We start from the raw sequence: 14,486 nt of genomic DNA, 5'->3' as shown, positions 1-14,486 counted from the left end.
GTCTCTTCACAGCAATAAAACCTAATTAAGACAGCGACCATCAGAAATATCAGGACCTCCAGTACCCGACAGACCTGACTCTTGGGACTTCTCTATCATGAATCAAGGTGAGAGCTTCCAGAGGGCTGAAAACACCACCGGTGTGACCCAGAGGTGACAGCAACTCATTGGACTTTCAGGACAACTGTGATGTATCCAGCCTTTCCCCAGACCCCACAGCAGACCAATATGTCCTAGAAGCCTTAGCCTCCTGGAATATTACTGAGGGCGGCACTATTGCAAAAAGGTACAGTGACCAAAACTGGCCAGCAGATGGAGCCAAGCACCCTGGAATCCTGAGCAGATTTCTAGTTTGGGTTTTGGTGGGAATTTTTGTTGTTTGTTTTGTTTTGTTTTATTTGGTTGGTTGGTTGGTTGGTTGGTTGGTTGGTTGGTTGGTTGGTTGGTTGGTTGGTGGGTGGGTGGGTGGGTGGGAAGGAACACATTACACACCAGGGCATTTGTGTGGCAGTCAGAGGACAACTTTCAGGAGGTCGGTTTTTGATTCCACTGTTGTAGATCCCATAGCTGGAACTCTGGTTTTCAGGCTTAGCATCATGAACCTTTAACCACTGCGCCATCCCACTGGCCCCGATTTCCAGTTTTAGGCCACAGAGGTAAGAGGTGTGTTTGAGGTTTCCCACCTGCGAGCTGCCTAAGCCAGGCATTAAGACTCTAAGACCAGCCATTACCTCTCCCCCCTACTTTCCTCTGCCCAGCCGGCAGGATATAGGTCAAGCAGAATATATTCCAAGATACCCTGACCTAATTCTAGCTTGCTTGTGAGAGAATGATAGGAAATAAAGAAGGGGGTCACCAGTCAGAGGAATCCGGGCTCACAGACAGAGCACCTAGGTTTGCAGATACATGAAGCACATGTCAAAAACGAAAGGTAAAGTCGGTCACAGAGGCTTAACTAGCATGTGTGGACAGTTTTCATTGTGCAGCCCTTCCCATTCGCTGCTCCCTTCCCCTGGGGTCTCACACCCATGCAGTCCCTTCCCCTCACTTTCTTCTGGCTTCACCCTCTCCCTAGGCTGTGAACACCTATCATTTGGATCCCGAGACCAGGCTGGTTTTTTTCTGTTTCACAGCCATCACTTCCCAGTTCTGTGGGGTGAGCAGCCAGACCTTAGCAAGATGATGTGGCGGAGGGAGGTGGCAGAGGCTGGATGCCCAGGCCATGAGGAAGCCTAGAGGTCATGGGAGTCTCGTACCTTCCCATCCATCAGCTCCCAGGCAGCCCCAGCCCCTCACCTTCTACAGAACCTGGAGCCAGTCTGTTCCCATGTGAGTGATTCCATCTCCAGCAGCCCCTCCCTCCCTGCCTGGCCAGACTCTGTTTTCCAGGTACAGATGCTTCTCTAGCAGAGTAATCTAGAGGCCGAGCATCCCATCTCAAGGTCAGGATTCACACTGCTTGCTTGACCGTGGAAGGGACATTATTCTAGGTTGATGGCTATTACTGTGAAGAAGAAACAGGGGCTTTGTCCAGAGACAACTGATGGAAGGAAACTGTTTATTTCAGCTTATAGTTCCAGGTCACAGTCACAGAGGGAAGTCAGCCCAGCTCAGTCAGGAACCTTGGAGGAGGACACTAACCAGCTCTCTCACCTGCTATTTGCCCAGGGAATGGTACCTCCCACAGTGGATTAAGAGACCCTCCTATGTCAGATAACAATCAAGCCACTCCCCCTCACACATGCCCACAGACCAACCTGATAAAGACACTCAGTTGATACTTGTTTCCCCAGGTGATTCAGGGCTACTAGGGCAAGCACTGTGAAGTCCCCCAATTCCATTCAAGTCTGACCCTACTCTGACAGAGGGCACTCCTTCCAATCAAACTCCATGCTTCCTATTCAGTTCATTCTTCCCTAGGATATGGCCGAACCAACCCAACATCAGACAAGAAGCCAGGTCCTGTTATGTTGTCATTTTAATGCTACATAAATAGAATTATGCAGAATGTAGCCTGTAGGGCTCTCCCCCACCCCCACTCCTTATCCGCATAATGGATTCCCTTGGGATTGACCTCAGCTGTTACAAAGATCTATGATGGGTTCATTACCTTAACTGCTGAGAAGCACATAGTATAGCTGTATCAAAGTCTAGTCCTCTCCAGTTTGGGGGGTGTTACAAGCATAGCCGCCAGGCAAAGCAAGCTCTCCTTTCTCATCACTAATTACACTAATCAACACAGATGTCCCCACATAACGGAGGCCTTTGTTCCTGCTGTGTCAAACATGTTCTGGGACCATACTGTCCTTCCTATGCCAAGTCTAGTGGCTCCGGGAAAGCCCAAGCAGATGCTCGCACACAGGTTTTATCACTAGATGAGCATCCCTGCACCATTCCCTTCAGGAAATAACACAGGACACATATGAGGTTAAAAACCACACGGCGGACTCACCGTAGAGGCTCTGCACGCGGAGCTGGGACATCTTAAAAGCCAGGCCTCTTGGTCTGTTTCACAGTCCTTATCGTAACAGCCAAGAATTAAACCGGTTTCCCTGCTGATGGTTCATGGTGACTGTGTCATATCATGGAGAGCGGGAACCCTGGTGCTCTGGGTTTGAGCCCCATCACTGACACCTCTGTGACCTCAGACTAATGGCTTAACCCTCCCATGCCTCAGTTTCTTCATCTATAAATGAGGATGTTAACAGCAGGGTGGTTGTGAGGATTACATGGTGCAAGCAGTGCATGATACATACGCATTCAGGACAGTGTTTGGGACACTGTCACGTGGCGGGCTCCCCGTAGATGATTTACAAGGCTCAGCCTACCAATGACTGGTTCACAGCGTCACAAGGCTGATTTTATAGAGAAAGTTCAAGAGTTGCTTACTTGTTCGTTGCCGTAGAAACGAGAGAGCAGAGATTCAGAGAGTCATTTATCGGCCTGTGCAAGCAGTCTTGCAGCCCCCGAGCTGGAGGGCACCATTACCCTGGCCCCCCAATAGTTAGGAGAGTTTAAAGTACACTCCACAGGACTTCCTAGCCAAAGTGCTCCCTGTGTGAGCTTCCTTTTAGCCATTGGTGGGTGGTAATTCTGAAGTTCAGAGACAGGAGACATCAGCTCCTTGAGTCAAAACCAGCCAAGGCAGCAACAAGGGTGTGGTGAACACATCTGTAAACATCTGCAATGCTAACCCGACTGGACAGGCAGACGGGAGACAAGGCCCTCCAAACCAGCCATGGTTCACCCTTCACCAGCCATGTAGCTGGTCCCTCCCTTCCTCTGAGACTTCCACAGCTCCTACACGGAGATGGCTCAGCCAGAACCACCAGCATGAACTAAACTAAACAGAATACACGCACCCCGTATCCTTTCCTCAGAACTTAGCAGTGTCTCTCTACACGTGCCGAAGTGAGGTGGGATCTAATGTCAGACAGGTACAAACAGATCAGAAGATCTGGGTTCAGGGCCTAGCCAAGTCTGCCTCTTAGGAGGCCTCAGTGTCCTTGGCTAGGGAGCCACGGGTTTAACTACACAATCCAGATGCCAGCAGATCCTATTCTGGACTGACAGCCACACTTCCGACCCTGCGGCAGAACATCGAAGTGAGCTGGAGGGTAGCATGATGGCTGTTCTTGGCTGACGACTACATCTGGAATCAACTAAAATCTAAAAATGGGAGGGGGGACATACCTGTGAGGGGTTTTTGCTTAGTTTGAAGTAGGAAGATCCACTCCTAATCCAGATCTCTGAGGTGGGCAGACAAGCCTTTAATACAGATCTTTAATGCTAGATCTTGAGAACACACCTTTAATCTGGGCCATGCCTTCTGCAGGAAGCCTATACAAGAACACGAAAGGAAACTTCTGCTCTTTGCCTGCTTCGCTTGCCCTTGAATGGCTAGCAAGTCCATTTCCTTCACTGGCATTTGCGCCTGCTTCCTCAAGATCCCAGCATACACTGAAGACATCGCAGACCAAGCAACCATTGGGTTCTCCTCAGACCTTCCGTTCACAGCCAGCCATGGTTGGATTAGCTGAACCATAGCCTGAAAGTCATCCTGATAAACACCCCTCCAGAGAGAGATTCATTCTGTAAGTTCTATTACTCTGGGGAACTCTTGCTAATACAGTTATACTAGATACAGAAATGCATCTGGATTTACTGAAGGCAATATTCACTCGCTGACTTTCAAAACTTTTCTTAACGCAGGGCTGAATTATTCAGTGCCAACTGAGAGGTTAGTGGGTTTCAGTTGCATGGAAAACTTAAGCCCTTCGGGTTTAAAATCTCAACTGAAATTTCCATGTTCACTGTTAAGTTACTCAGATGAGGCCAGACTGGTCTACACAGCAAGCTCTAGACCAACCACAGATACAGAGTCTCAAAAAAAAAAAAAAAATTAAGCTTATTTGGGTTAATATGCAGAAAATAAGTGGCAGGTGAACGCCCGGCCATAATTGTGACATCTGTACACACCCTACCCCCACAAGGCTCAGAGGACAGCTCAAAGAGCAGACTGGAGAGCAGGTTGTGGAGGGTTACTGGGAAAGTGTATTCTAGACACGATAGGAACATTGCACCCATGAGCTTACAGCAGCTGTGGATGCCTCCCCGCAACCTGAAAAAAAAAGTCAGTCAGCATCCCAACATGGATGGGGAGGGCTCCTGAGGACCAACTGCTAGCTGAGGGGCTACTGATGGCTGTCGTGGAAGGGATAAGTCAGTTTCCTTTAGGGTGTGGTCCCTGGTAAGTTGCCCACGCTCCAGTGGATGGCCCTACACGTATGTACAGGTGAGCATCACTAATGGGACTCAGTGGGTTATCAAAAAAAAACCTTTTTCAAGGACATGAAGTTGGGAGGGGACATTGTGGGGATGCTTTAGGAGTTAGAAAAGAGGCTTGGAGTGTATAGAATTCCAACGCATTGTTCACGTATGAGATTCTCAAACAATAATGAAATACTTTAAGACTATCGGTACATGCACGCATACCCACATGAAGTGGGGTCACTTGACCTGCACTGTAGAAGCAGTTGGAGTGCACAGCAGCAGCGGTGTGCAGAGAAAGCACCAGTGTGGGCTGCCTGCAGCTCCCTCCTAGGCCGCTGGGAAACGTGCTCTCTGGCAAGGACAGCCCTGCTGTCAGTGGAACACCCACCACTTCTGTTCACCGCTAAACAAGTGCCAGGCGGGCATCTGGATGTCCCTTTCACTCCCCGGGAAAATGACTGAGACAAAGAGCTTAGGGACGTGGGATTCCTCCAGACAACAAAATAAGCAGCAAGGCTTCTGAGTAGAGAAACGAGAAGACTGGTGTCTGAGGAGAGGACTGCAACTGGGGTCATACCAGCGCGTGCATTTTCAAAGCTCCCCTCACGGGCTGGACAGGGCCCTAATGACTTGTTACTAAAGGCTCTTATCATTCTCAGAATATCCTTGCTTCTCAAATGCTTCATTCTTTAAGCCTTTTATGAGAATGAACAACATTAAGGTAAACTATTTTAATTCTAGATATTTCTTAAATACCACACTTATAAGTAGGCATAATTATACTTTATTGTAATGGTTTTCAAAGATGAAGGATGGGGCTCTCAAAAGTTACCAGAGTCACTAAAAACCGCAAAGTTAGCGAACATTTTCAAAAAGCCTGGATACCAAAACAGCTCTTAACTGTTGAAATTTGCAAAGAAGGCTCAAGAGTACAGGATGGCAGTTGAGCTTTTCCCAAAGCACAGTAACAAGTACATTAAAACAGGGAATAATGAGGGAACATCTGACGCTAAGTCCTGTCGTCGTGAGCATCTTCACAGGACTCAACAAAGCCCCATCGCCAAAAGAGCCTCCTCCCGCTCTGGGGTTGGCAGCTGAAGAACGTGCCCTGCATGGACGCAGCCTCAGGCAGCGTCTGCACAGCGCAGCCTGAAGAGACTCAGAGCACGAGCAGACATGCAGCTGCATGGTCTCACTGGGAAGAGAGCCATTTGAAGCTAAAGGGCACTTTGCTGGGGTTCACACCATGGCTAGGTGAAGGGGGGACAGCTCTGTCTGACCATCTGCCTGAGGGCCAATGGAGTGTCAGCTCTCTAAAAGCCACCGGCTTTATTATGGAAAGGAAAAAACCCAGGGTACGAAGAATGTCATAATCCGCAGGACAGCAAGTTGAGGTTTTGTTCTCTCCTGTTTAACAATTATACCTCTGGCTGTAAATGACATCCATGCCAGCCTTTAGTGTTTTCTGATCTTTGTAAGAAAATCCAGCATTTCTGCCAGAATGTCCCGCTGACTTTCCTGGAATACGCTTTTTTAAATAACGTATTACTTATAAGGCTGGGAAGAGCGGTGAGAGCCGAGCACCGTGAGCCTGCGCCCTGCCTGCGCCCTGCCTGCGCTCTCACACACTCAGACTACGTCTCCGTCTGGCTGCAGGGCGTCCCGGAGCAAAGTCAGAGTCTCTGCTCTCACAGTCTCAGGCAGCCTCTCCGCTGCTCCTCAGCGCTCTGTCAGAGGTCTCTGGGCTGGTGGCTCACATCTGGGGACTCTGTCTTGCTCTCGATGAGAGAGATCTGCAGCACAGGCAGGAGAAGCTGGAAGGCGTCTTGAATGTAGGAGGCACTGTTTGAGGCCTGGCAGGATTGAGAAGTCACCAGAAACAAAGTGTTACAATCCCACGGAGGAGGAAATACTTGAAGACAAGGAAACAGCAGACCTGTGTCTGCCATCCAACCGACGTCACAGCTTAAGTAAAGAAAGAACAGGCTTGACTACTGCACTCAAGTGTGACATGGGACAAGACAGACCTAGGACTCAGATAGTGCAGCAACACCAAGAGAACACCAGCTCCCCGACCACCCAGCACGGCAGCTCTGACTGCTGCTCAAACTTGACAACCAAGGACTCTGTTCCCGCACTAGGGTCAAGACTGACATGCTCTCCGGAGCCTCTGAACCACCACATCTCCTTCCACAGACCCAATGCCATGACGGAACCACTGCACACAGGTATGAACAGTACAGACACAGTCTGCTCAGTGTGACAGACATGCAGACGAGGAGCCTTAGAGAATCTCTACACCCAAGTATGCAGATCTGGCTTATATCTGACAGGCTCTCCCTTCCCAGAATAATAGCCTAAAATAAAAACATACATTTCCAAGGACAAGAGTGTTTCAATTTTGTACCGAATAGCCCATTCAAAATGGAAACAGGGAGCTCACACCAAGAGAGCCTGCCTTTTGTATACTTATCAATAGCTGGCACTCCTATCAGAACTTCAGTGGGACACTTGATAACACAATTTCCAGCCAAAGGAGGCCTTAGGGATCCTCTAGTTACAGCTCCTTGCACTTAAAATAGGTAAGATTGCCAGGAAAGGCAACTCTGACCCAGGACTGTGAGGGAGGCCTAGGGAGGCTTCCAAGCGCTTTCAGCTCTGCCAGCTACTAAACCACAGGCCCATGTTTAAAAGCAGTTTATCTTATCACAAGAGGCCTGAGCTACTCAATGCTGTACAGCTGGAGGGTTAAGAGCATTTCTTTAACAGCAACTTAAAATACTTTTAAACTAAACAGTCTAACTAGTTCTTTAAAAACTTTTCACTTATGTTTTTACCTATATTTTTATTTATTTACTTGTGTGCACACACATGTGGGTGTACACATGCTATAATGCACATGTGGAGATCAGAGAACAACCTTCAGGAGTCCGTTCTCTCCTACCATGTGAATCCTGTAAATCACACCCATGCTGTCAGTCAGGCTTGGTAACAAGCACCTTTACTGAGCCATTTCACTGATCCTTACTTCTTACTTAAAACCTAGCCAATTATCAACATATTCCTCTCCTTGCGTTACATAAGTTCATCTCACCAGGTCACCACAGGTCTAAGTTGTCAGGCAGCATGGACTCCAGAAACCACCCCACACAGGTGACAATCTGACCGAGGACAGCAAGCATCCTCTCACTCCTCCTCTGGAAACCTTTTCTTTACGTACATTGGTGTTTTGCCTGCATGTATGCAGACAGTTGTGAGCCACCGCATGTGAGGCTGGGAATTAAGCCCAGGGAACTCTAGAAGAAGAGCCAGTTCTCTGAACTGCTGGGCCATCTCTCCTCCCACCCCTTCCAGAGACTTAAACCCTGTGGTGTCACAGACTGAGAAGGACGTGCATGCTCCGGTGCTGCCCTGTCAAACAGAGAAGAACTCTTTCCTTGGCAATGGCCACGTGCCTTTCTCTAACTCCTCTGCACGAGGCCGGCCTTTCAGGAGGCAGTGCTTGTCTGAGTGAGCTTCAGTCCTTCGTGTTCGACAGCTGGTCTCCAGAAGTGTTTCATTACTGAGAATCGTGCATGAAGCTTCAGGGAGGAACTGAGTAACAACGGCCTATGGCTCCTTCCATGTCACTTTACCCTTCAGCTTTGTCACACCTTCTATACTGAGTAGGGACACATCAAGTAAACAGCGTTTGGCGATATCTGTATCGGCAGGGCTAACCTGCAATCTGGTTTTTAAAAAGCAAAGCTAAGGGTGGAAAATATTAATGTGCGATGCCTTTGGAGTCAGAGACGCAGAAGCCATCACTACTGACCTCTAGAAACACTGCGGTGATTAACGGGTTGAGAACATCTGCCTTCTCTTTGACCTGGAATAAAGGAGAGAGTTTTGTCACCAAAAAAAAACAAGACAAGACACCAGGCAGAACAGACTCTCCCCTTGAGACACACAGGGTAAAGGCACAGGACACCTCTGTGTCGTCTCTGGAGGAAACCTTAAGTGCTTCACGCTTACTTTTTACACATGTCTGCGCTGCCAAACCGAGAACACATTGCTTAGCAGTTTGGGGGGTTGTTGCTGCTGTTGTTTTTTTGGGTGTGTGTGTGTGTGTGTGCGTGTTCTTGAGGCTCACATGAGTAATGACAAGGCATAAGTGAGGGGGTCAGAGGACATTTCAGGAGCCAGTTCTCTCCTTCCATCATGCCTCTGAACACTCAACTCAGGACGTCAGGCTTGCTCAGCAAGCACCTTACCCTGAGTCAAGTCACCAACCCTGTAGTCATTTATCAACGTCTAAAACTATCTTCATTCTGTATGATATAAACACCAAATGGAGTTCTAGTCAGGCAAAAAGAGGAATGAAGGTATGAAGGTCGCTAGCAGGAGAGATGGTATTCTCCAGAACTGTCTTCATGTTGAGTAGGACAAGCCGGTGTCACAAAGAAAAACAGATATGTTTTCTGTAATAGATGTGGAGTCTAGAGTAACTCTTCTCTGTAGGTGTGGAGAAAGAGATGGGGGAGGCAGAAAAGTATACGTAGGACTATTTAAAAGATAGAAGGTGATCAGCCAGCACTAGGAGGGACAAGAGAAAAATGGGGGTGAGTTTGTATGTGTGATGTTCGTGTTGTCAACTTGACAGACTGTAGAATCATCTGGGACATGGGCCTCTGAGCCCTCTGTGAGGGCTTCTCTTGCCTGGGCTAAGCAACTGCTGCTGGGATCACTCCCTCAGCAGGGGCTCCTGCACTGCTCAGGGGAGGCAGCAGGCTGAACACTAGCACACGCATTCACTGCTCTCTGCTCTGACTGCAGACAACAATGCCAGTGGCTTCAATGCTCCCACTGCCTTGACTTCCCCACCATGATGGACTACTCACTCTAACTTTCACCTTAACCTGCGTCTGCTGCAACATCCCATCACAGCAACAGGAAAAGAAACCAAAACCATGCACTCAGAGAAACTAAAACAATGAAGTAAACATGCAGATAAACTATAGAAAGAAAAGTAATCTTCATTTTAGAAGGGCAGCTGGAAACCTGACCACAGCACTGGGACAATTCTAAAGTAAGCGCACAAAACTGTTTTGAACACAGGCCTCTGAGAGTCTCATTCCATATAAACGCAGTCTGAATTTCAAACACGTCAGTACTCTGTAGTTGACTTATCTTAGCCTGCCTTCACAAAACACACAAAATATCTCCATTAAACTACTCAGGAAATCCAGGAGCTCATTTAAAGAAGATGCTAAGGACGAGAAGCTACATCCTCGGATTACTCCAAACAGGAGAGTCTGAACTCCAGCTCTGGCATTTCATCTGGGCCATGGCTTTGCTACATTAGGCTCAGCAGCAACTCTGCCACCACCGACGCACACACTGGGGAGCCAGCCTCATTTCCTCCGTGCTCTTGGTTCACCTCACCAAGAAATCACTAGTTTCCAAATCTCCCTTCACATCACTCACAGACCTTCAGTAATCGTAGACCATAAAGATGAGGAAGGCTGTGGCAGACTGTCCGAGCAGGAGACTGGCTGAACACACCTCAACCACACGCAGGAAACAGAAAGTGGCGAGCAAGGCCACAAACTCTCCACGCCCACTTGCGGTGGCAGACTTCCTCCAGCAAGGCTCAGCAGCCGTAAACTCCAGGACATCCCCACAGACTGCCACCAACTGGGGACAAACAGTCAAACACGTGAGTCTTGGGAGGGCATTTCTCACACAAACCACCACAGGGCAGGACACGGTACTCAAATACAGACGTGAGTAATAAAACCGTGTGTCTACAATCTTATGACCTCTGTCAAGGGGACAGACTTCAATGGGGAAAGAGTAACCTTTACACTGGTACACGAAACAGAAGAATGCAAACCAATGAAGTTGTAACCTGTGCCTCATACCACACACACACACACACACACACACACACACACACACGCACACACACTCATCAGAGAAGACATGAAGTGGGTCCTGGTGAGGTGATGCCTCCTGCTACAACACCAAAATTGTATGTGATGATGATGACCAATGAAAGGAGAACTTTGTTGAAATTCGCCAATATCACATAGGACAACAAATCAAGAAACCAGACATGGTGGCGGCACACACCTGTAATTCCATTGGTCAGGAAGCAAAAGGAACACAAGAGGATAGCGAGGCCAGCCTGGGCTACACAGACCCTGTCTCAAAAACCTACAAGATGGGCCTCTAACTCAGTGGTAGAGTGCTTGCCGTACACAGACACATCCTGGGTTTGATCCCCTGCACTGCAAAAGCAAACAAAAAGTGAGAACAACCCAGGAACTGAGGGCAAGTCTGTGTCTGTCACATACCTGACAAGAAATTTACATCAGCAAGACACAAGAGCTTTCTACATGGCAGTAATAAAAAGCAAACAACCCCGTTAAACTTACTGTAGCAGGTATCTCTTCAAAGTCACTCCAATGCCCAACAAGTGTGTGGAAAGACAGACAAAGTATCCTTAGATACTAGAGAAATGCAAATCTAGTCAGCAGTGAGGCACCACCTCACACTCACCAAGACAGCTATTACTGGTGAAGACACAAGAAAACTGTCACTTCATACACTGCTGGAAGAATGTGAAACTATGGAGTCACTTTGGAAAAAATGTGACATTTACCATGTTATCCATAAGGTTCAGCAATCCCACATCTACCCAAGAAAAGAAAAACTCACACTACGTTCATGACAGAATTATTCAAAATAATCACAAATAAGAACAATCCAAATATCTATCAAATGAAAAACAGATTAAAATCGGGTATATTCAGTCATAAAATAAAGTATTAATAAAAACAGTAAGTACGAACACATGCTAAAACAGGACCAACTTCAAAACTACCATTCCAGTCTAACAAACCTTCACGTGTCATCTCATTGATAGTAAATGTCTAGAATGAGAAAGCTTTCTGGAGAGAGAAAATGCACCGTCATAGACTACAGAGAAAACCGCCGTCATAGACTAGTAGAGATGGAGTAGAGAAGGAAAGGGGAGTGCTAATGTGTGGAAATCTTAGGGGCAGTGATGAAATCTCCTCCACTCCAATCCTAGTAGCAACGGTACATCTCTGTCAACATACTAACAAGCATCAACTGTACCGAGACGGTGAACTCTATGGTACATAAACTACCATTCAGACATTGGCCCCACGAGCAGGAATTCTTACCCCAGCTGTGGTCAGGCAGGTGGTGAACTCTTTAGACAGAGAGGCCAGGTCTTTACACAGCATGACTGTCATCCTGGAGAGAAGAACACATCAGGAGACTTCTGCTCTTCTTTCTCTTTCTAGTCACTTAAACACTGTGCTTAACAACTGCTACACAGAGACGCATCTGTCCTAGTAATGAAGAAGGATGCCTCTAATGGTATATGTACATCTCTCTTTCCACTATTTCATCATGGATACACAATTCGACAGTGGCATATTTAGGAGACAGAGTGACCCTGCCACTTGTTCTGTAGTCCACCTTGGGCTCCAGTGGCTATCGCCAGTCCTTGGTGATAAGAGTCCATTCCTTCCTGCTACAGACGACCTTACCTGCCTTTTCCTACAAGGGATGCTTCTTGGGTGAATGAGCTCCCTGACTCTGCAGTGGAAGCCATGCTTTCTTCCCTCATCATGACTTCTAAGCCAACCACCTTCTCTCTCAGGTTCTAGTCCCTGAAGGACCTCTCCCCTTTCTAGCTCCTTTCCTTCTTGCCCAAATCCCTCCATCCTGAGTTGTGAAAACAGGTCCCTGTCCTTGCTCATCTGTCACCTACATCAAGTCTCCCACACCTTGTGTGATAATTCCCTGAGGCTCAAACACTGGCATGGTCTCCCTACCATGTGTTAACTTCCTTACTCCCCATACTTCCATAGACAGCCACTGGTACTACTGGCTGGCTGGCTGGCTTTGTCTGTTTATTGAGACAGGGTCTATCTATATAGCTCTGGCTGTCCTAGAACTCCTTGTGTAGACCAGGTTGGCCTCAAACTTGAGGCTGGCTTAGGCTACATAGGAAGATGTTCCCCCCGCCCCACCCCACCCCCATGTCTGTCTATCTGAGTGTCTCTGTCTCCCCCCCCACACACACACACACTCTCGGATGTCTATTTAGATTTATAAACCATAAACCCCCAGACTTCTCTTACCCTTCTACTGCCATTACTCCTTTTTTTTTTTTTTTTTTTCTCTTCACACACACGGACACTGGGGACCAACGGATGTCTATTTAGATTTATAAACTATAAACTACTAGACTTAGGCTTACCCTCTCTACTGCCATTACTCACATTTTACTACTTTGAAATATATTTGTTCAAAATCAGCAAAAGTGAAAAAATATGTGTGGGACTTGGGTAGCCTCCTTTAACTGCCCTGGGTCTACACCTCCTCCATTTGTAAAGTTGTACTAATCATTTACCTTTTATGTTGCTATAAAAATGAGCACTGGTGACTAATAACTTACTTAAGAGCTGAAGAACTTAGGCCCACTTTCGTTGTTACTTATGACAAGTTCCACTCCTACAGAGATTAACAATCAGTTAATGAAATAGGCGGGTTTACATGTACACGTGCCCCTGCTTGGTAACAATACCCTAAATGAGCAAGCCTTTAACGTGTGCCTGTGTGCAATGGGACCAGTACCTGTAACATTCTAAAGCTGGAAGCAACATTCTAAAAGCTAGAAGGAGTAAGAAACCCTCTCCACAGGTTCCTTTGAGATGTGCAGGATGTGTTGTACTTACTGGGAGAGAGTCTGGCTCCTTTCTAAGGCTGTCACCTCCTGCTTCTGGCCATGCAGAACCAACGCTGCTGTTTTGTGGAACAATTCAATTGAGCAGGCAGTCAACTCTGCTAAGCTCCGGATTGCAAATGCATGGATGTCCTAGGAGCCAAACAAAGCAAACAGAGCATTATCGCTATTGTTGTTTATCACTGTAAGTGAAAACGACGGCCCTTGCTTCTTATACTAAAGAGACAATAGGATGCTTCCCAAGTGGAAACAAGGAAAGGCCACTGTCTAATAGGCCTGCTCTTCTTCCACAGCACGGCACCTTCCACAGCTGGCCTCATCACTACAGCAACCGAGGCTTCTGCACGGCTGCCTGTGACCGTGTAACTAAGTCCGGCCAAAGGACTAAGATAAGTGTCTGGTAACTTATTCAGAGTTACAGCCAACTTCCCTCCTTCCCTCCTCTCCCCTTCACTTCATTATTTTTATTTATTCCTCTTCTGCATTCTGGAACTGAAATGATACCAACCTACATCATAATGTTGAAATCACTGATAACAGCATAACAAAATAAAAGGCTCCTCAGCTCGACTGCAAGGTCACCTCTATTTAGTGTGTCACGGGGCAAGGGGGGGATATACTCACCTGTGTGAGTGTAGGAGGGTACACTCACCAGTGTGCATGAGTGTGGGGTGGGGATGCACTCACCTGTGTGTGTGAGGGGGCGCACTCACCTGGGTGTGTGAGGGGGCACACTCACCTGTGTGTGTGTGTGAGGGGGCACACTCACCTGTGTGTGGGGAGGTGCACTCACCCGTGTATGTGAGTGGGGAGTCCAGAGGCCCATGTCCAATGTCTTCCTTTATCAGCCCCCACTTTATCTTTTGCAACAGAGTCTCTCACTAAACTTGGAGCCTACTGTTATGGCTAGACTGTCTGGCCAGTGAAATCTGGGGAAATCTTGCCT

General features: G+C 47.6%; 1 protein-coding gene across 4 annotated transcripts in view; it reads right to left on the bottom strand.

The window, feature by feature from the left end:
- Positions 1-6,025: 6,025 nt before the first annotated feature.
- Fam114a2 (family with sequence similarity 114 member A2) overlaps positions 6,026-14,486 on the bottom strand; it is a 33,804-nt gene continuing 25,343 nt past the window's right edge. For all 4 annotated transcript variants that reach the window (XM_032911882.1, XM_032911885.1, XM_032911884.1 and 1 more), the window contains exons 11-14: positions 13,533-13,672; positions 11,967-12,039; positions 8,588-8,641; positions 6,026-6,626 (exon numbers count right to left, since the gene is read on the bottom strand). In XM_032911882.1, the coding sequence (XP_032767773.1) occupies positions 6,504-6,626; positions 8,588-8,641; positions 11,967-12,039; positions 13,533-13,672 (390 nt within the window). In that variant the 3' untranslated portion in view covers positions 6,026-6,503. The remainder of the gene's footprint in view (positions 6,627-8,587; positions 8,642-11,966; positions 12,040-13,532; positions 13,673-14,486) is intronic.

This window comes from Rattus rattus, chromosome 9, assembly GCF_011064425.1.
Source record: "Rattus rattus isolate New Zealand chromosome 9, Rrattus_CSIRO_v1, whole genome shotgun sequence".
NCBI lineage: Eukaryota > Metazoa > Chordata > Mammalia > Rodentia > Muridae > Rattus > Rattus rattus.
The sequence above is the reverse complement of the archived record's forward strand: the minus strand, read 5'-3'. Positions and strand labels throughout refer to the sequence as shown.